This window comes from Rutidosis leptorrhynchoides, chromosome 4, assembly GCF_046630445.1.
Source record: "Rutidosis leptorrhynchoides isolate AG116_Rl617_1_P2 chromosome 4, CSIRO_AGI_Rlap_v1, whole genome shotgun sequence".
In the NCBI taxonomy this organism is placed as follows: domain Eukaryota; kingdom Viridiplantae; phylum Streptophyta; class Magnoliopsida; order Asterales; family Asteraceae; genus Rutidosis; species Rutidosis leptorrhynchoides.
Genome location: NC_092336.1, coordinates 566,098,750 through 566,122,152, shown reverse-complemented (window position 1 = coordinate 566,122,152; position 23,403 = coordinate 566,098,750). Strand labels below are relative to the sequence as shown.

At 33.3% G+C, this 23,403-nt stretch overlaps 1 protein-coding gene and 1 pseudogene across 1 annotated transcript; both read left to right on the top strand.

The window, feature by feature from the left end:
* Nucleotides 1–1,213: 1,213 nt before the first annotated feature.
* LOC139845351 (UDP-glycosyltransferase 84B1-like) lies at nt 1,214–2,799 on the top strand. The gene has a single exon (XM_071835612.1). The coding sequence runs from the start codon at nt 1,264–1,266 to the stop codon at nt 2,662–2,664; it is 1,401 nt and encodes a 466-aa protein (XP_071691713.1). The 5' UTR covers nt 1,214–1,263; the 3' UTR covers nt 2,665–2,799.
* An 11,787-nt stretch (nt 2,800–14,586) lies between these two features.
* LOC139839407 (UDP-glycosyltransferase 84B1-like) lies at nt 14,587–15,969 on the top strand (annotated as a pseudogene).
* The last annotated feature ends 7,434 nt before the right edge of the window (nt 15,970–23,403 follow it).

The window sequence follows — 23,403 nt, the reverse complement described above, 5'->3', positions numbered from 1 at the left end:
TGTCATAAATAAGGGTTATCCAAGCTTAAAAAAAATCAAAAATAAAGAGAAAAATTCTAAGCCCCCATGATGATGTTATTTAAATAATTAATTGTATTTAATATAAATATTAACATGTTAATTGTATAATATATGAAACATTATGTATAACCTTATGATAAGACACCCCTATGACCATATGTACAAACTTATGGTAAAACACACACATGACCATATGTACAATATTTGAACCATTATGTACAACCTTATGATAAAACACCTTCATGACTATACGTACAAACTTTAAAACAAATTATTTAATCTTTTACAAAACAGCCCATGAAAACATGTACAAACTTTAAAGTATATTGTACAACCTTTATATAATAATAGTATTTTTATTTTAAAAAAAAAAATTGAAGAGCCATATGTTATTACTAATGAATATTATTATTATTATTATTAAGAATATAAATACTTATTTTTTAAGTAAACTTTATTATTATTATTTATTAGTACAATTATAATAATAATAATAATAATAATAATAATAATAATAATAATAATAATAATAATAATTATTATTATTATTATTATTATTATTATTATTCAGATGTGAGTTCTCTTTACGGGATTAATTACATTACATATGTATGAAAAATATATGTCTGAATAAAAGGTTGTAATGTAACCTTGTATGACAAGGAAAATAGTAATTGTTATGAAAATTGAAAGAAAATTGTGAGAGAATAAATGTAGTTCATTTATTCTGATCAAGTTAAATACATCAATATGTTTATAAGAACAACGATAAGTTTTTTAATTGTCATCCGTGATTTCACGGATTACTAAACTAAATGAGTTTAACATTTACATTCACTTAATACATAAATATATTATTAAATCGTTAAACACATCCGTAGTTTCACGTGTGATTTCACTACTTAATAAATAAACATTAAGCTAATGTAGAAAATACGATGATAAAAATATTATAGAGATACATGTCGACGTTTTCGGTCCCCTATTTTAGAGTCTGTGCTCAATCATGAATGACTGCTCAATTATATGTTTCCTAGTCGGTCTAAAAAACAAAACATTCTTTTGTGCGTATTTAAATCTCACTATCATATCCATCATATCCCACGTTAATTAAGCTTTACACTACTAAACTTGTGTGGTCTACAGATAGTACAATTTGTTCTTCTCCAAATATAAATATATCATCCTCTAATCAAATCACACCACTCAAAACACACACATACAAAAATTACAAACTAAAAAATGGGTTCAATTTCTAAACAAAACAAACAAACAAGCGTATTACTCGTTACAGTAGCAGCTCAAGGTCATGTAAACCCAATGTTAAGATTAGGCAACCTTCTTGTATCCAAAGGTCTTCATGTCACTCTTGCTACACACGATCACGCCCTCAATCACACCTCATCGACCGTCGGTGGGGTCCACCTCGAATTCTTCTCCGACGGCTTACCGGAAGACTACAACCGCCAAACAATGGATTATGATTATTACATGAACTCGCTCCGTACACATGGGCCCGTAAACCTCTCATCAATGATAAGATCACACACTCGTAAATTTTCGTGCATCATTAACACTCCTTTTGTTCCGTGGGGTGCTGATGTGGCAGCTGATTTTAGAATACCGTGTGCTATGGTTTGGATCCAACCGTGCACGCTTTACCAAATATATTACTATTATTATAATAAACTTAATGAGTTCCCTACCGAAACTAACCCTGATTTAACGGTGAAGTTACCGGGGTTACTACCGTTAAGTCCTGAAGAGTTACCTTCGTTTGTTTTACCTTCGAATACGTTTCGTCAATTTGATTGTATGTTGCAAGAAGTTTTTCAAAACACGCATAAGGTCAGATGGGTGTTGGGAAACTCGTTCATGGAGCTCGAGAAAGATGTCATAACGGCGATGAAAGATGCCGGACGGAATTTTTTACCGGTGGGACCGATTGCTCCGGCGGGACTTTTTGGGAAAGTTGATGAGCTTGGTGGTGATCTTCGTGGGTTTGATAAGCTCAAATCAGATAAAGAATGTGATTGTTTGAAATGGTTAGATAAACAGGAACCGAAATCTGTTGTTTACATATCGTTTGGAAGTTTAATATTTTCATCTGATGAACAAACAGAACGAATTGCTAGAGGATTAAAAAATACGAAAAGACCATTTCTTTGGGTGGTCAAGCAGGCAAAAAATGAAAAAGTTAAAGATTTTGGAGTACTGGAAGAGATTAAGGAACAAGGGTTGATAGTGAAATGGAGTCCACAAACGGCTGTGTTATCACATCCATCAGTTGGGTGTTTTTTGAGTCATTGTGGGTGGAATTCATTGATCGAAAGCGTTTCGGCCGGTGTACCGGTAATAGCTTGTCCGCAGTGGACGGATCAACCGACGAATGCTAAACTTGTTACGGATGCTTGGAAAGTTGGGGTGAAAGCAAATCAGAATTCAGATGGTTTGTTTGATGGGGAGGAAGTGGAGAGGTGTGTTGAAGAGATTATGAGTGGGCAGAGATCGGAGGAGTTTAGGAAGAACGCGGCGGAGTTGAAAACAGCGGCGTGTGAGGCGGTGGCTGATGGTGGTTCGTCGGATAAGAATATTGAGTTGTTTGTAAATGAAGTAGTACTTTCTTCTTGCTCTGAAATTTGATTATGCATGCAATTTGATGATGTACGTTGTGAAAGATGTCTTGTACTATGTGTCCTTCAATAATTGATGGATTAGTGATTCATTGGTTTTTAATGTGTGTTTACAATTTTATAGATCAACTTAAAGTATTTTTTTTACTTGAATGGCCTTAATATTTTAAATTGTTGCGTTGTTGGTCCTTGAATAAACACACGTTAGTTTCTCATTGTTAGTGCGCATCAAGCGAGATGCACAAAAGAGGGGTTTAGTCTTTTTTGAATGCACCAAAAGATGTTATATGGGCTAGGCTGATGTACAAATATATTACTCCGTAAGTAATAATGATAAAATGTCCTAGTCAGAGTAAATAAACTACTTGGTATACGATTGGGATGTCGAAAACGGAATAACTCAATTAGATTATGTATATTTGACCAATACTAATTATCGTTCTCGGATAGTTTGAGAAAATTCACTAGACATAAGACATTAGTCAGTGAGAGGACTTGCATTTGCTAATTTACAAATAGTTTTTCCTAAATAGCCGTGATCCCTGTTCGTGTTAACAAGAGTTTGGTCCATCGTGCTACGATGCATCACTTTCAATTTCGTTAACTCATGATTTGCAGTCATTAGGGAGCCATACAACCAACTTAATAGGTTCTGAGATGGTATACAAAAAACTTATACATAGTAAAGTTGAAAATCATAGTAAAATAAAGACCAAAGAAACTTATACATGGTAAAGAGGGTTGGTACATAATCAAAGGTTCAACCTGCTGAATCAGATAAGTGACGTCACAACGATGAGCCTCGTGGCTTCAACTTTTTTGCCTTCAATCTCAGCAGCAGCTCTTTTTGTAAGGTGTTCCTTTTAAAACCAATAACAACGTCAACAGCAGCTGCAAGAAAATTAAAAAATGTAAGGAAATTAACTAGCAAACAGCATGATATCTGATGAACCAAAACATATAACAGTGACCAAATTTGGTTACCTAGTTGGGATCACAGATCTATGCCAAAACATTCTATATTGAAGAAAAGAGTACCTAGCTAACACTATATTGAATCATTATATTGAAAAAGATTACCCAACAGAGGCTGACATGAATGGTTTCGATAGATCTAGTACTTTGGGGGCTGCAAGGGCAGAAACAACATGTAAACAAATCTGTAACAATCAGTAAGCAAAGATATAAATTGTGCTGATACAACACATAAAAATTACAAAAATGTACGTTGTTAACAACATTTAAATATATCCCTCAAAAACATAATAATAAACAAAACATACCAAGAGTGGCATATGCAAGATATTTCATTGCCACTAGGACTGAGTGTTACAAAACAGAATTGCGCACGAAACCCTATATCCGCAGTTTCTTCATTGAAGCAAAAAATTATTCAAAAAGATAGCAAATTCTTTAAAAAGTTAAAAATAACTAAAAAGAGAAATAAGGCTCAGATATGTGCATAAAATCGAGCGAGAAAACATGAATCGCCATGGCTGCAATCCTTATATAGTTCAACTAAGCCACCAATTATTCAACACCGTTGTTGCTGTAAACAAATCGTATATTATCATGCTAAGATATAATTAATAAGCACGATGTGTAACCTCCAGAACCAATACATCACCCATTAACTACAAATATCCAACTAACATCGTATTAGTAAAACGCCAATTTCTAATGCCATATTTAGAATCAAAAACGACAATTCAAGCCTTTGCTAATGACTTCTATCCAAAAAAGATAAACACTTAATCATCTTTACGTATCAACCACAACAATCATAAAAAAAAACTATACAAAAAACAGAGGCACATAGATCTTGGTAGAAATAAAGTCTAAGATTGTAACCCGTATTCAAGGTTTCAAAGAACGTTATTTGAGATTAAATTGTATTTGTGTATAAAAAGTAACATGATGGGTCATGTTACAGGAGAGAATCCCATTCCGTTATTTGTTGTTATGGCTCTTTGTGAAAGATACTTGAAACCAACACCAAATGTTTCAGTGGATTCTTTCGATAACTGCAAACATTATACGATACAATGCATACTCATACTCGTATCATAAAACCTAAATTTATATTATATATAAACCCCAAATTAGAAACAATAAAAGAAATCCTAAACCCATCAATCCCAAATTAAATACCAAAGATGAAAACCTGGATCGATTCCAAACACGATATTGTACTCGATAACTGATTTAGTCTAAGGGAGCGCCGGCGGGTTTCAGACCTGCAAGTTAATTCGAACAACAATATCGTGTTCTTTCTGTTTGTCCAACTTCGACAGCTCCGGCCGGAAACAAGATCCCAAGAAAATCAAGGTTTGTGTGTTCTTTTAGGAAATCGAGATTTGTGAATCGGTTGGAATGATGAATGGCGTAATTATTTGTTTATTTTAGTTTAGTAAGTAGTGTTATAAATCAGTTTGAATGAAGAATCGGTTTGATGAATCGATGTTGATTAATTTTATGAGTTTGTATGAATATTCAATTTTAATTTTATAGGTTTATATGAGTTTTCCTGGTTTGATGACCCATTCATGTTCAACCGCATGATTAAATAAAAATATATTTAATCAAAGGTAATAAAAAAATCCAACTAATCATGTTTATGAGGTTTTAATAAATTTTATTTAAAGAAATTCTACATAATTAGTAAGCATTTTGACCTGTTACCATTTTAAAAGGTAATACACTTTTTTTTTTCTCTGCCGGTTTCATTCATGTATTTAATTTCTGCATTTTTCACCCTTATAACATTTTAAAGTCTCAATTTCATCCCTTACTCTAACAAAGGTTATCCGAGTCCGTTAAAACTATTTACAGGAACTATCCACGTAATTCTTAATTCATTAAGTTACAAAAATCAATTCTTTCTTCCGATGAAACTCAGTCAACTCAGAGCCTCCTTCAAGCATTCATACTTGTTGATAATTCGTGACAAAGAATTGAACAAAACCCTACAATCTTAGCTCAAAATTCTTAACGGACTTGTTCAAGAATAACATGATTAAGCCCTGGCGAATTCAACATAAGCGTGCAAACCAAAGAGCCAATGGCTTGGCGGTATCGAGGTCACCCTTACAACCTTGAGGTTGAGGGTTCGAGTCCTGCTTAGGACATTTCGTGGTGTATATATTCGTGTTAGTATTAGGTGGATGGGTGAGTTTGCCTTTCAAAAAAAAAAAAAATAAGCGTGCAAACATCAAACATGCAATGTACAAACACCTAGCGGTTAATAACATATTGTTACGTAAACATGCTATACAAGAAAGTAACATGGTTTAACAATAAATAATTAGATTTGTGTAGCTGGTTATGATTCATTATTCTGCTCAGAGGGTTGATTTAATTATTATTATAACATTATTATATACATTTTGTAGAAGTCGTTCACTCGTTCACCATTATAATATTAGTGCTTCGAAAATGTTTGCTCACCTTTTAATGTTGAACAAGACATAGAATGTCACCTTCATAATAACATATCCAAAAGTGAGATTAGTGGCAAGAAATAAAGACTTTATCTTGATATTAAGAAGTCTGTTGGATTTAACAATGCATGTTAAAGATATACTAATAAATTGATAACTAGTCAATGAATTAGTAGTCTTATGACCAACATCAAATTTAGAATTGACAGCCTGTACATTTTAGTATTTTGGTCGGTTGACTCGTCTAATAAATGTGATCATGAGCCTATTAAGTCATAGATTATGAAGTTAGATAATTTTCACAAGTCAGATGCTAACGCTAGTGGACAAATTGAAAAGGAGATTAGTGGATCATATGAAGCTTTCTTGAAGTTTGTTTCAAATGACGTTGTTACGATCTCATATCGCCCATTCGATTTTCATTCTCAATTTCTCAATCAGTCCATTCGATACATTATAATGAGAGAAAAAAGGAATTGATTTTTGTAATTTAATTATTTAAAGATTACGTGGATGGTCCCCGTGAATAGTTTTAACGGACTCAGTTAACCTTCGTTAGGATGAGAAATGAAATTGGAACTTTAAAATGCATTTAAGGATGAAAAATGTAGAAAATAAAATACAGGGTTCAAACGGACAAAAGTGAAAAATATAAGGACGAAATGGCAATTTTGTCTTATTAATTTTACTTTTATTGAAAAATTTAGTAATTTACATTAACTTTTTGAGCCATTTGACCATTAATTTATTCATTATGTTCTTTGTTTTTCATATGAGATCTGATCTCTCTCATAGCCTAAATTAATTTTCGAGAAAATTGTGCGGATAGTCTCTGTGGTTTGTACCAGCCATCATAGATAGACAAAGTTGATGTTTTGAGTGTGGATAGTCCTTGTGACTTAAAAGTGGAGCAAGGATAGTCGAGTTCACTAACACTGTTAACTTTTTCCGTTGAAGTTAGTCATGTGCCAAGCATGTGAGGGTATAATTGTCATTTAACTTTTAGATCTAAACCGAAACTTATTCTAATTCAATATTCCAAATCACAAACACAATTCAACATCATTCAGATTCACTTCACATTTAAATAGAAAATTAAATTTTCAGAATTATATTCTGTCTACTGTTCGTGATTCACTTCACATTTGCATGTATGTAAGTGTAATTAATCCAAGCTAGTCAAGGTTGTAACAAGAATCAATTAAGTTTCAACTAGATTCAAACTAGTTCAATTAAGGTGCAACAAGGTTCTAAAGAGCTAGATACTTCCATCAAAGAAAAGACAAATGGTTAAAGTCATGGGTTATGAAGTTTGGATGGTTTCTAATTGTCATGGAGCAAAATTCTTCATTTACCTCTTTTAGAATCAATGACAAAAGTCTCAAGAGAAGATGCTTTCCTTATTTACAAGCAACTAATGAAGCTTGATACTTCCATCAATGTATTGACAACTTATTGAAGACTTGGGATATGTAGTTTGAAGTATTGTGGTTTGTCATAAGACAAGATGTTGACACATGCAAAGAGAATTTGGAAGGTTGCTACTTGTCAAATACTTACTTGAATATCACATACATGCTTACAAGAAGTATTTTGGAAGATTACTATTTTTCAAGTATCATATGCATGCTTCCAAGATCAAATGTTGACACAAGCATTGAAGGGTTATAATCAATGAATACTTCCAAGACCATTGCAAGTCAAAGAGAATCTTTGTATAAGTAACATTATGAAGAAACAAGACAAAAGAGATGAAGAAGAAAACTCATCAACGGATATGTGTGCCCACTACTTTGCATTTCTATTTGCCTATTTAAACAAGGCTTGAAGACACTTCAAGACCACCTCTTTCCAACATTCTTTCAAAGTCATATATACTGATCTCCCAAGCCTCGAGCACATATCTATGGAGAGATTATAAGAGAGAAACAGAGATTCTACTTACACTAAGTAGAATTGAAATGTAAACTTTGTACTTATCATTTGTATCTTTAAGTTTACTTTGTAAGAAACTTCCTCAGGGGGTCAAGGAAGTTAAATAGTTCTTATGATATGAAACACCATTTTGCTTAATGATTCAACTTCCTTAAAGGGATCTAGGAAGTTGATCAATTCCATTGGAAATTAAGCTTAGCTATAAGTTTACTTGTAAGGTATTTTCTTAAAGGGATCTAGAAGGTAGTTGTGATTTCACTAAGCTAGAGCATTAGGATCTTGTGGTAAGAGCATTTGGTGTTTGTGAATTCTTCAAAGGGACGCAAGGGTTCATAAGTAGCGGCTTATCGAGGAGCTAGTGTTGTATCCGGACACTCCACTGAGTTTGGGGTATCATAGTGAAGAAAAGTCTCAATTCGTAGATTTGGGTAGTGGATTAAGGTGGATTAGTTAACATCCACCCGAACCACTATAAATCCTTATGTTTGTGCACTTACATTCTTTACATACTTGCATTAACAAACACAAACGCTTCCACACTTAAAACTTATGTTTTGATCGTTAAAGATTTCGAAAAAGTTTTAAGAAACCACTAAGTAACTATTCACTTCCCCCTTAGTTACTTACAGATATTTTTTTTTTCAAGGTGTTCATGATGTTTTTGCTCGTGTTCATCACTGATTTACAGGTTTGAAGAATTTTTCGATCTCGATTCTTCACAAACAATTCAAATCGCTGCTCTAGGATCAATTTTCAACGAATTTTAAGGATCAATTTCATCAATTTCAGAATTCACAAATTTGTGTGTTCATGTGGATCCACAACAGCGCCGGGAAACCAGCCATATTTAGACGGAGCCGTCTTCTCTGGTGGCGGTGGCCTGAGATTGGTCGACGCTGGTGGCTAAACCAACTACCGGTGACCGATCCAGTGAAGTGAAGTGGTGTTGCTACATTTGTAGAACTCCAACATCTCCGCTGTCTTTAGTTCGCTTCTTCAAACACTAAAAAACTAATGGGCGGCTGGTGATGGCGGTGGCTGTGGCGGTAGTGGTGGCGGTGGCGGTGGTTGTGGTGGCGGTGGCGGTGGCTGGTGATGAATGAAGAAAGAAGAGAGTGGTAGCTGCAGGTGGGTGGTGATGAATGAAGAATGAACAATATAAATATAGATAAATATATAAAATAAAGTATATAAATATGAGTATACGAAAATACCCTCACATGTTTGGCACATGATTCATTTTTAACAGAAAATTTAACGATGTTAGTGAACTGGACTATCATTGCTCCACTTTTAAGTCACAAGGACTATCCACACTCAAATCACCAACTTTGTCTATCCACGCTGGGTGCTACAAACCACAGGGACTTTCCGCGCAATTTTCTCTTAATTTTCAGGCAGACTTTAAAACTCATGAAAATTTGATTCTACCATTTTCATGACGTCTCTTTTCTTTTTCTATTTATTTATTAAAACCTTTTTTTCTTTTTTTGGCCGGAGGTCCTCACGGAAGCAATCTCTCTACCCTTGAATAGAGAGAGGGATGACTTTCTCTTTCTGTGGGTGGAGAATTTTTTTTCTAGACTCGTGGTTTGAGAAATGACTTCTCTTGTATTCTAGGGTAGAGAAAGGATTGTCTACATCTCATATCCCCCATACATCGCATGTGCGGGATTGAGTATTGTTGTTGTATCTGCTCTTTCTCGTTCTTCATATCATATCTAAGGTTTCATTTGCTGTAATAATTTGATCGTTTGGGAGTGATTCTAGTTCATGATTTTATGAACTATAAGAGAGTAATTATTGTAGTTCTGAGAGATTATTGTTCTTCGTTTGATTGATAAATAAAAGCTTTAACTCATGTGATTGGAGGTTTGATTACGATTTTGTACACATAAAACTAGGAAAGCTTTGTACGGGTATTGATCCATCCGTACACCGCTAACTTTTTACCGTACACCACTAATTTTCATTATTTGACTATTTTACGCTTTCTAATTCACGGCCTTTTCCACATTGCAATACCTAATTACCCATGTACGGCATGTGCAATCAAAAATAATCTTCCATCTTCTTTTTTGAAAAATCTGTTTACTGCTTCTTCAATCAATTAAAATAATGGAGGCACGCGTATTATTTGAACCCAAGATTGATGCGACTAATTTTTATTTATGATTATATTTTGTTGCAGTAATTTTGCTCTAACTACTTGTGACGTTAGGGTCTCCGACTGTGTATTGTGATCTCAAATTTTATGTTGAATAATAATTACTCATAGCAATTAATAATGATAAGTTTTGCCTCATCCCTAGTAATTTAATTATTATTTTTAATATTGTTCTTAATTCTTAATTAAACATATATTGATACAACAATGTACATAATGAACCATTAGATAGAAGTCACTAGGCGAGATTTTTATGATACAACAACAACAATATACCCAATCCCACATGCGTGAGGTATGGGGGAGGTGAGGCGTAGACAACTCTTCCTCCAGTGGCGGAACTTGAAGTTTTTTATTGGAAGGGCGAAAATGAACATTCAAACTTTTTTTTACGTTGACAAAAATGAGCGTTAAAACCTTCTTAACTCCAAAATGAACAATATTTTATTTTACATATCGATTAATTATTACATAATATTAGTATATCTAATTTTATCAAATGGTGCTTGTATTATAAGAATTCTAACATTTAAGATAATTAAGTAATGAAAATAAACATTTAAGGTCAAGGAGTTTACCTTAGAAAAACATGCAAGATAATAAAGTAATATTACGGAGTACAGTATTACAAATAAGAGCATAGCTATAGAAACTAGGGACTAATATGTTAAAGTATCAAACTTGAGGATTTTAACTTAACTACACTATAATGACTAGGGGTGCTTATTGAAACATGTTATCTTCTACGATGAACCTAACTTGCGATTAAAATTTCTCCCCAACACACAAACCCTAATTCTTAAATTATACCCAGTAACTTCATCAAACTGAAATTAGCTATACAACCTTGTTTTTTATATCAAAAAATCACATTTGCCCATAAAAATTACATTACTAACCCAAAAATTTAGGATGGCCATGGCCCTCCTTGGTCCTCACAAAGATCCGCCCTTGTCTTCCTCTATCCTAGAATAAAGAAAAATCGTTTCTCCGCCCCGAGTGAAACACAAAAAGAAGTTGACGTAATGGTGGTGATGTGAATTCCTATATGAGAAGCTAAGGGTTCGACTTTTACTCACTGCAAAATTTCTCTTTTTCTTACCCGCCTATTTCACGAGTCTTAGAGGTTGCGAACCTCTTGCGTTCGAACCTCATTCGATGATGTTATATCACACGCTATGCCGTATAGATTCGTCGTGGGGTTTCTTCATGAGGGGCGGTATAACTGTAATAGTTCAACCCTTGGGAGAGTAGGTTATAACATCCTGTTTGGCCTCCGTCAGTGACTCTTAATCTCCGTTAAAAAAATAAATTGTTAAAATAAAAATAAAAGATGAAATACGGAGCAGTTGTTAAAAGAAATTGTCGGTGTGAAACTGTGAATTATTATCCCTATATACTAAAAGTCCCAAATTTTTGTAGTTTCAGTTTTATCGAATTGTCGTTTTGAGTTTGCGTTCACACTACAAACAGTTCCTCAAATTCGGCTTAATTTACACAACAGCCCCCCAAGTTTACACTTTTGCAGGGGTAGAATGCGTAAATATATAATTTTATTAAAATAAAAGAAACTAATTACACCCAAATTTTTAACGGGCCCTATCTTCTCGCTCGGTGCGAGTTAAATTATTCCGAAACTACCGTTCAACTCGAAAAGAATCTGACGAGCACAACGCGACTAACTATACGCGGAACGGACATCGTTAAAAAACACTAAATAACGGGCCCTATATTCTCGCTCGGTGCGAGTTAAATTTTTCTGAGACCACCGTTCAACTCGAAATAATTTCACGACCACAACGCGACTAAATATACGTGAAACGGAAATCGTTTAAAAAACACTAAATATTTCGGGCTATATTTCATACATAGACATACATGTCCAACAAACAACCCAACCTACTAGATATATTAGGTACCAAAAAACGTATATCAAAATTCGATCGCGCGTTGAATACAACCGCAGCAACGCGCGGTCGGATTTTTTTCTAGTTAACATGATTAGAAGAAATGGCAAAATAGTCCAACAATGTACGGAGTAATTTAAATAGTGTATGACAAAAAGTTAGCTGTCCATTCAAAATTGTTGTCGAGAATTAAAAAGAATTTTCTTTTCCTTTTTAAAACACCACTTAAAAAGGTCTTAAAAATGTTAAGCTAATTATTAAATGCTACTTAGCCGTTGTCTTTTTTATTTTTTTATTTTTTTTGGGATTATGCATATGATAAGTTAATTATTAAATGCCATTGAATTAGGGGGGGGAAAAAAAATGGAGAGTTGATATGTCTCTTTCTTAAATTAAGACGAATTAAATATCAATAGGTTATGTCTCTTTCTTAAATTAAGATGAATAAATATATTACTGTAGTAATGTTTTTTTCTTTTATAAACATAACGAAAACTTATATAAAATCAAAAACGTTTTCGAAAAGAAAATAAATTTTTTTTTTTTAGAAGAAGTCATGATAAGACCTGTCTATACTATACTAAGTCTCATTTACAACTAATCAACCAAAACCGACCTAAAAGGAGGGATCGAAACAAACTAACTAAACATAACATGAGACTAACACCAAATCGCAAGCCTTGTCTACGGCTTCCAACGTGTTTTCTTTCTATTTGATGTTCTTATCCTCACATTATTTTTTATTGACAAAAAATAAATGTTGATTTTTATTTAATTAACAATTGAAATACATTCATATGGAAAAAATGATATTTGATGGTGAATGAAAAATGAGTTGACGTTACTTAAACTCTTATTATGGTTAAAGTTGACACTTAAAAAGGAGGATGTATGAGTGATACGTTTTTCAATTTTTTTAAGGAAAATGTTAACGACATATTTAGGACCGTCGTTAAGGTACATAAAAAATTTCTACAGTTCAATAACAGTTACAATAAAATTAAACGTAACTGCTGAATACAAGTTATTTATGCATGTTAATATAACAACTATAAAGACTGTCATTAACAATTTTTTTTAATACAACAATTGACGTATACTAAAAAAACTGTTAGAAATTCGGTATGCCTTAACAAGACAAGCGATTGATCTCAATCACTAACCCACAAACGACAAACGATTAATAAAGCTAGAACGATAAATAAAAACGATAAACGACACAGGGTATTTAACGTGGTTATATCTCAACTCCAAAACACGAATAAGGGTTTACTCCACGGGCACAAACCAGAGATTTTTCTTTTACTAATTTCGTGCACACATTACAATGAGGCTAGAGGTTACAATTTATAGGAAGAGTTAAACTTGTCCACCAAGTTAAATTTGTCCTTCAAGCAAAAGACATTCTATAAATATCTATTACTTGCTCCATACAAGAAGATTTAATTAAGGCAACAAAATCTCTATGACTTGTTCACCAAGTAAAGCTCCCTACGACTTGTTCACCAAGTCAAGCTCCCTACGACTTGTTCCTTTGATCAAATTTTTCATACCTTCAACAAAAACTAAGTGTTCCGTACTCACAAATTTAATATTTTTTAAATGTAAATATGGTATCATATATGGAGTATATCTTATGTGTTTAGCATTAGATTTGAATACGTACATTGCACGTCTGCTCAAATATTCATTTTAACCAGTTATATACATATAATATTTTATACTGGTTTATAAGGAGCCGAAGCATGAAAAAACTGTAAATTATATTTTTAACATTATATTTAATAAAAAATCTATTCTTATATGATAATTATGTATGTGTATGCAAATACATATGTAAACGAACAAATAATTGGTTATGCATATTAAAGACTCACTAAGATCCCAACTTTTAAAACTTGAAAATAAAAAATAGCCACGGTTAAGCAATTGTATACAACAATAGGTTTATCAAATTAGAATCTACTTAGGGAGTAGTAGTTCAAGAAGCAACGGATTTAGGTAAATCAAAATCCACTAAGAGATTAATTTAAGAAGCTCGACACATTAATTCAAGAAGCTAGACCCGTTAATTAGGATGCTAAAATACTTCCTCTAGTTCCCATGATTCAAGCCAATAGTTTACCTTCAACATCAAACACAAGCATAAGCAGTTCACCTGGAAAGTCGGAATCGTCACAAGTCAATATGCTTTCCTTGACTTATCAATGCTAAAATAATTTTGTAGCAAGACAAAGAAACTTAAATTGTGTAATTTTTGTCCGGGAAAAATAGATTTAGGAACTAGCTATAGAGTATAAAAAAGTCAGGTAAGGGTCATTAAATTCATCAAAATCAACTATTTGAGTTGCACATGTTCTTCGAGTTGGATCACTGTGGTCTTGCCTATATATGCTCGATTATAGACCACATCCTATATATTTAGTATATGTCGTCACCGTCCTCTTGTTCACCAAAATATTTCTCCCCCTCAAAAAAACTAAATGGATTCTTTTTGTGAACAAAACCAACAGACAAAGGTTCTTCTAGTTACACTTGGAGCTGAAGGTCACTTAAACCCTATCCTAAGGCTAGGCAACATTCTTGTTTCTAAAGGCCTCCATGTCACACTCGCCACTGCCGACTACACTCGAGAAAAACTTTCATCAGAGACTAGCTCCGTCGGTGGGGTCCACCACGAGTTCTTCTCCGACGGGCTACCTATCGACTACAACCGAAAGGCCGATATAGAGTACTATATGGAGACGCTTGCTAAGTTTGGACCCGTTAACCTAACGGCGTTAATCAGATCATGTGAACATAAATTTTCTTGCATAATCAGTTCACCTTTCGTGCCATGGACTGCTGACGTGGGTCTAAAGCTTGGTGTCCCCAACGCTATGTTATGGATTCAACCATGCACATTATATCAAATATATCATCATTTTTACAATAAACTCGATGAGTTTCCTAAAGAAAGTAATCCAAATATATCCGTGAAGTTGCCCGGGCTGCCCGTTTTTGGTCCCCAAGAGTTGCCTTCCTTCATTCTTCCATCAAATACGTTCGTTGCTTTGATACTATACTGAACCAAATTTTTCATAGCATGCATAAAATGAAGTGGGTGCTCGTGAATTCATTCATGGAGCTCGAAAATGATGTCATCATGTCGTTGAATAAAGATGGCCATGTAATTTTTCCTGTGGGACCGTTAGTTCCCACAAGTCTTTTACGTAAAAAAGAAGACGTTGGATTCGATAAAATAGAATCGAATGAGAAAAACAAGTGTATAAAATGGCTTGACAAACATAAGCCCTCTTCAGTTGTTTATATCTCATTCGGGACTTTACTATTTTTGTCCCAAAAAGAGAGAGAGCATATACGCGGGTTTAAAAAGCACAAATCGACCGTTTCTTTGGGTGATAAGGAGCCAGGTGAATCAAGAACAAGTGCCAGAATTAACGTTTTTGGAAGATATTAAGGAACAACAAGGGTTGATTGTGAGTTGGAGCCCACAAACGGAGGTTTTATCGCACCCGTCTATTGGGTGTTTCTTGAGTCATTGTGGGTGGAATTCACTCTCGGAAAGCATAGCTTCCGGTGTACCGATAATTGCTTGTCCAATGTGGACTGATCAACCCACAAACGCGAAGTTAGTGACTGATGTTTGGGGTGTTGGTGTGAAATTAAAGAAGACTTCTGAAGGTGTTATTTGTGGGGTAGAAGTGAGAAGATGTGTTGAAGTGGCTATGAGTGGGCCCAGATCGGAGGAGTTTAGGAAGAACGCGGCAACGTTGAAAACTGCGGCGTGTGAGGCATTGGCCGATGATGGCTCGTCAGACAAAAGTATTCAGATGTTTGTGGATGCAATCGTTTCTTCTTGCTGATCTTGATTAATCTAAAAGAAAGTGCAAAGGGAGATAAGACTATTATGTTTGTAACTTTGTATTATTGAGCTTGAATAAAATTTTATGCAACTATGCAAGGGATTTATTTCCAGGGTATTAGATTGGAATGAAGCAAAATTTATGTGGTAGAAATACTTTTATTTCCTTGATATAATCCTTATATTGTCAAAAACGCGATATTTTGGTCAGCAAATAACCCTTAACAAGCTCCTAATTGCATACAAATCAAATAATCAATGAGATATTAACGAGAATGCTCTTTTTTTCGAACACATTACAACAATTTTCCGTTACAAATCCGTTACAAATCGCAAAAGCAACTCGCAAATTGCAAGTCGTCTCATGTGATTTGTGAGTTACTAGATCAAGACAGAATAACCCACAAGTCAAACATTTGGTTGGGACATTTTGTCGAACACCCAGTGTGCATATTGTTTTTGAGCTTTAGTTGTTTTAGATTGATACCAAGGGAGGAATCAAGTATAAGAGATGATGGATTGAATATGGATGCTCTTCACATAAATCAGCACGAGACCTATGAATTGATCACTACCTTCGATTCTGTCGTGATAGAGGATAATAGTACTCAAAATTGTGAGGGGTTGCGTGAGAGGGCAAAGTGGCAAACAACCATCGCTTGTGAGGGGCTCACACATTAATTGTGGGACTCGCACACGATAGTGTCTCAACATATCAAGCAAGTCGCAAGAGATCACTGGCAATTTGTCAGTCGTGTCTTACAATTTGTTACGAATTGACATCATTGTGAAGTTTTTTCTCCAAATTGATATTTTTTTTTTGTTGCTAAAAATACATATTTATCTATAGTTTCTATTAAAATTCTATAATGATGATGTCATTATTAGGTTAATTCTTTTATTAAAGGAAAATCAAAAAACAAAAGAAAAAAATCTAAACATAATGGGTGATGTCATTAATCTAAATAATTCTGAATTAAAATTAAATCTTATTAATTAATTATTAGTATTGTTAAATCTTATTAATAACTATTTTAATTATTAAAATTAAATAATTTTGAATTATTTTAATTAATTATTTTGAATTCAGTACGAGAAAGTATAAAAGCTAGGCAGAAGGAAAACAATTCTAAATTTATATTTTAATTTACTCTTTTAAAATAAAATGACAACCAATATTATCTCTTATGATTGGATGTGTATTGTTTAATATGCATTTTATGTGTTTGATGAAATATTCATCTGACGAGTTTCTTAGTCGGACTCAGTGGTTCCACAGGCCATTAAACTAAATGACTTTAGCATTTTCGTTCACTTAATACCTAAAACATATTATTAAACTGTTTCGTTTAAACAAACTCTTGGTTGCACGGGTCATTTCACCAGTATATAAATAAAAGTCTTAATTACACGGATCATCCCTAAAGTTAACAATTAATTTCATCGTGGACACTAAAGTTATTTTTTTTCATGGTAACCCTTAATGTTTTAATTTGGTTTCATATTCATCCCTATAACTAACTGGCCAGGGTGACTTAACGGAGATGGCTAACGCTAGTTAATTCTAAGGATGAATATGAAACCAAATCAAAACATTAAGGGTTAATATAAGAAAAAATAACATTATGGCTCATGGTGAAATTAATGGTAAACTTTAGGAATGATTGGCGTATTAAGTCTTTTCTTATAGAGAATAATGAAAGTAATTAAAACTAGCATTCTTCCTTTTTTTAATTAGAAAAGATTTAAAAAGAATTAAAGAGAAGAAAATTTGGTTATAAATTTAAAAGCTTTTAGCTTTAACAAGCGGGATCCAGTTCCCGCGCCTTCAATGATTGGTAAAAACTCTTTATATGAAAATAAAAGATATACGGGGTAATATATACTTTAAGAAGTTTAATAAAAGTCATAAAAAAGTTAAAACAATTATTTATATTAAAATGATTGTTAAAATGGTTTTTGACTATGTTTTTCTAAAAATAAAAACCTTAAGTTTTTTTTTTTTTTTTTTTTTTAATTTCTTGTATTTTTTTTTATACCTTTAATACATGTTAAAAATATGGGTTCTAAAAAAATTCAAATAACACACATGAAATCCATTCAAGTTGAATATATATGAAAAATGAAAGAAAAAAAAAAGAAATTTAGAAAAATGATACGAGTTGGTTTCGGGCATAAAAATTTCAATTAATTTGGTACAACCCCAAAAAAGAATATTGAACAATGGAATACATCGTTTAAGTAAAAAAAAAAAAAGTTACACCATATTTAACAATTATCATTTTATGTACAAAAATAATCGATCATATATGTAAAATATTATTTTTAGCATGTTTTTCCGCTACGAGTCGTATTTTAACTTTTTATTATTTTATTACCATACAAAAAATCAATAAATTTTTTTAAAGTTTACCGAGAATACACCCCGTTTTAATACGCCAATCTTTTCTAAAGTTTACCATTAATTTCACCATAGGCCCTAAAGTTATTTTTTCTTATGATAACCCTTAATGTTTTGATTTGGTTTCATATTCGCCCCCATAACTAACTGGTGTTAGTCATCTCCGTTAAGTCACCCTGGCCACTTAGTTCTAGGAATGAATATGAAACCAAATTAAAACATTAAGGGTTACCATGAAAAAAATAACTTTATGGTTCAGGATGAAATTAATGGTAAACTTTAGGGATGATCGGTGCAATTAAGACTTAATAAAAAGATCCGATGATCCGTTGAGTTACACCTGTGTCAAATCATGCAATCTGATTTAATCTATTCTACATTCTGATGAACGTTACATTGTAAATTACAAAATCGGGCAATAAGCACACAATCCAACAAGTTGAAACTATACCACAAATCCACAAGCACGACCAATCATACAAACAGTGTAAGAAACTATCAAACAACATCATCATCAAACCAAAGACATCCAAGACTAAACTAAATCCCACAATGCAGAACTCCCCGAAAACACTCTATCCACCGAACCCAGGGGCAGAGTATTACTAGGATATGGCACTTCAAAAAAATATATATTTTACACTATAAAAATTACTAGAAAATAAGGTTTTTATTAGTATTTGCATAAGCTGTCAATGAAAAATTTAATAAGTTTTATTCTCGGACAAGACCTGAGTAGTTCGTCAGACCACCACCGGTCACCGGATGGAGTACCAAAACACAGGCGACGGAAAAGCTCCCCTTTATGAAAGAACAAGAAAAACTCCGGTTTAACGGAGGAAAAACTCCGACACCAAACTCAAATCAGGAAATATGCAGAGATCGAAGCGAAATAAACAAAAGATAACCCACATGAATTATTGTAGTACGTTTGCAAATTGTCTTAAAATCTCATCATGTGCTCTACACATGAAAGTAAATTATTACATACTCTTTAAATGTCTTTCAGCTACTTTTTCAACTACTTTGGTGGGTCTAGGGCAAAATGACCCGTATCCGATGGGGAAACCCGAAACCCGTTATAATTGGGCCGGGTCTGACCCGAGTCCATTGGGTCATGGGCCGGGTATGGGGATGGTTACAAAAAAAATTTCGGGTTCGGGTTCGGGTTCGGGTATGATTTTGGATACAAACTCGTTAACCCGACCCGTATACCCGATCTGCATACCCGTATACTCGGCCCGAGGAGATTTAACAATAATTTTTATGTAAAATTTTAGTATTAGTATTATATTGTTAATGTATGAAAGATTTCTCTTATTTGTTTTGAAAACGAGTATAATTTTATTTAATATAATCTTATATAACAAGTTTTCGAGATGTGATATTTTATATACTTTGTGTATTTTAGTATTTTATAAACTTTTCAATTAACCTTTTGTATGTGATATTTTATAATACTTTAAACATGAAGTATCAAGTAGTTAAGTTAATTTTCGATATTTTAATTTGGTAACTTATTGAAAAAAAGATACATAATGACTAATCGGGTATACCCGTTTACCCGTGAGGAAACCCGAAACCCGATAGTATGTAAGTAAATGGGGACCCGATGGGTTTCGGGCCGGGTTTGGGACGGGGTTTCTTATTCGGGTTCGGGTATGGGATTACCTAAACCCGACCCAAACCCGACCCGATGCCATCCCTAGGTGGGTCTCCCACCAATCTCACAAAGTAGGGATGACAACAAATCATATATAGATAGGGTGAGGTCATATTTATATCCATATCTATATTAATATACATTTGATTTTTATTCATCCATATTCATTGTAAAAGATAAACAATGATTTATCAAAGAAAAAAGAACATTTTAAACAGATGAACAACGATTTATCAAGAAAAAAAGAACATTTTATACATATAACAAAGAACGAGTCAACGAGTCAACGAGATATGACAAATTATCACATAACAAAGAATATAGGTACTTTCATGTTGTAACCAGTATTACTACCCAAATTCATGCCACTTAACTCTGTCCACATTAACCATAATAAAGTCAAGAACATTGTATACATCAAAATTAAGCTCAGATTTACAAGTATGGCACATTGCCTTAAAGCGAGGTATCTATTACATGCTATGAAAATGCTATTTTGATTACATCACTTCATTATTTTAACCATACCTAAAAAAATAATACAGGACACGTGTCACATTCTAAGATCACTTGCATGACATCATCTTCATCTAATTTTTTAATACACAATAAATAAATAAAAACAATCAGTAAAAAATACGTTTTTTAAAAAACTATCAATTGAGTATTACTGCCTTTTTTTGAACTACGCACCGTATCTTTCACTGCAAAATTAACAGAGCACGCTTATATCTATCTCTTCAATCAAGAATTTAAATCCAATTTTGAATGCTCTTCTGCACACTTGTTTCCATTCTAACTGTATCATCATCTAAGTTTCTCTCCCTCTCTCAAACAATCCCCAACATCATACGCCTCTCCATCCTTCAATCTTACGAATCCATCATTCGATCTTCTGCATTACCGCTCTCTTCATTCTGTTTCTTAGCGACTCAACCCTAGGGTTTTTCTTTTTTTCTGAATCAGTGGTATTATCTTGTCGATTTGGATATTGGAAAGAGGAATTAGGGTTAAATCTTTTGATTTAACCTTTTTACTTCTTTTTCTCACTCGGTTCTTTTGTTCAACTGCGATGTAACCTTACAAAAACTAAGGTTGATGGATGATGTGGTTTACGGTGCGGGCCGTCAGCGATTTATGCTGCCTGAGGTAATCGATGAGTATGGAATTTTAGGGGTTTAGTTCTTTTTTTCCAGTAATCGAGATCGCTGATATGAAGGTTAGGGTTTTATTTGATTTCTTCTATAGGTTTTTTGGTGTAGTTTGAAGTAAAATTATACAGTTCCTGTTTTGACTTTGCATCTGCGATTGAGGTTTGTTTTGTTCCTAACTCTTATTTATAGTGTACAGGTTATTGTGAAAATAATGTTTGTTTAGGATTAGGCTTAATTGGATTGAAATCTTTGTATTATGTATATTGATTACTGTTTAAATTTATAACTCTGCACAGTATATCAAGTTGCAATTTGTTGCCAAGTTGTTGGTTATTCAAGTTGCAATTTGTTGTTGTATATATGTGGATACATGTGTTGGAACTCTTACAGATACATGTTAATTGTATTATGACTGAATTGGTATCTAATAGACATTGCTTATATATGGCAGGGCAATTAAGATGATATTTATCAATGCATGATATGTACATATAGTTTGACATTATGTGTTTGTTCGTGTTCTTAAATAGTCTTCTTTGTGTCTTAAAAGATCCACTTGTGCTGCTATTAGCCTATTACTATGGTAATAAATAATCTAACCCAAACACATCTTGACTCGAACATGTTTTGACCCAACCCAAACTTAACTCAACCCGACTTGACTGCACACAATAAGGTTTACATATGAGTTCGTGATATCAGAAAATGGATGGACAATTGGTTTTAGTTTCAAATTGTGATTTATAAAATTTGGTGTTCTTTTTAATGAAGTATTTTTGTAAGATGACAAAGTTTGTTGATAAGAAAATGACAAAGTTTGTTGACAAGAATTTGAAGAAAATGATGTTTCATTACTATTATTTACATGAAATTTGGTAGACAACAAACCTAATCTTTCTTTCCCTTTGAAAGATCAACTCCAACCTAGATCAACTTGTCTTCACCTTGGACAAGTATTAATCTCCAAATAAGATTAATCAACTTCCTAAGTCCCTTTAAGGAAGTAGATCACTAAGCTAGCCTATGCTTCTACTAATTGAAGTTACAAGACTTATACACTTTGCAATGATGATCCTAACACAATACTAGGACATACATTACATTAAGTAAACTCACAAGATAAATGATTTTGATTAGTACGTTTACAATAACCCAATTCTATAGCTATAAGATCATAGAATCTTCTCTTGCTTGATCACATTTGAGTAGTAATTGATGCACTTGTGATCACTGGAGATAAGCCTTTGAAATATGCAAGAGGGTCAGCTTCAAATGTTCTTAAATGTTTGCCTTTTATAGTGAGATTCAAAAAATAGCCGTTGACACACGGTTGCCTGCACGGTCGACCGTGGTGCGACCGTGCGTGCTCCAGTCTAAATTAGGTATCCGTTGAATAGCCGTTTGACTCAAATTTGAACACCACATTTTGGCACCTTTACTCCTTCTAGCACCTGCAAAAGAAACCAAACATCCTATACAAGTACTATATGCATTAAGTGTGTGAGATTTGGTCTTAATGCATGAAAGTGACTAATCATTCAAAAGTGATAAACCCAACATTCTTGGAGAAGTGTCTTGATTGATATTTAGAGAAATTTCAGTTCGGTCAAGACTTAGTTAGTCACATTAATGTCTTTGGTTCAATTCTAAAGACTAGTCACTATGTCATTAACTTCCTAGTTTCAATTAATCACAAGTCATGATCTTTTTTAAGTTTAGTTAGAGATTAATTGAACAATGTCTCTATAAGATAATCATGAAGCATGTAGAGACATCAAAGTTAAGTCATAAGCAATCACTCTTAGTTACTTAGACTAGATCAAATAGACAATTGACTATACTTTCATTGTGAACCATTTTACACTTAATCTATTGGAGTAGATTAGTTACTTGAATACTAACTAATGAGCACATAGCAAACATATTAATCAAGTTGATAAGTTTATGAGTATTAAGCATATTGGCAAGTACCAAGTAATACTCACATAGTAAGAGATAATTATTCTAGGATCAATCATATAGATACTTGCACAACTTATAATTCAAGCACTTAATAAGTTTAATGTGCAATATAACACACTACATTATTAATGTGTAAGCACACATTAATGTCCAACACATGCACAAGGGAAGAGCAATCTCTAGTTGGGACTTAGTGACCATCCTAAATGTATCTAAGTGTGTTTTAGGATTATAAGTCATTACTAGTTAACCTTG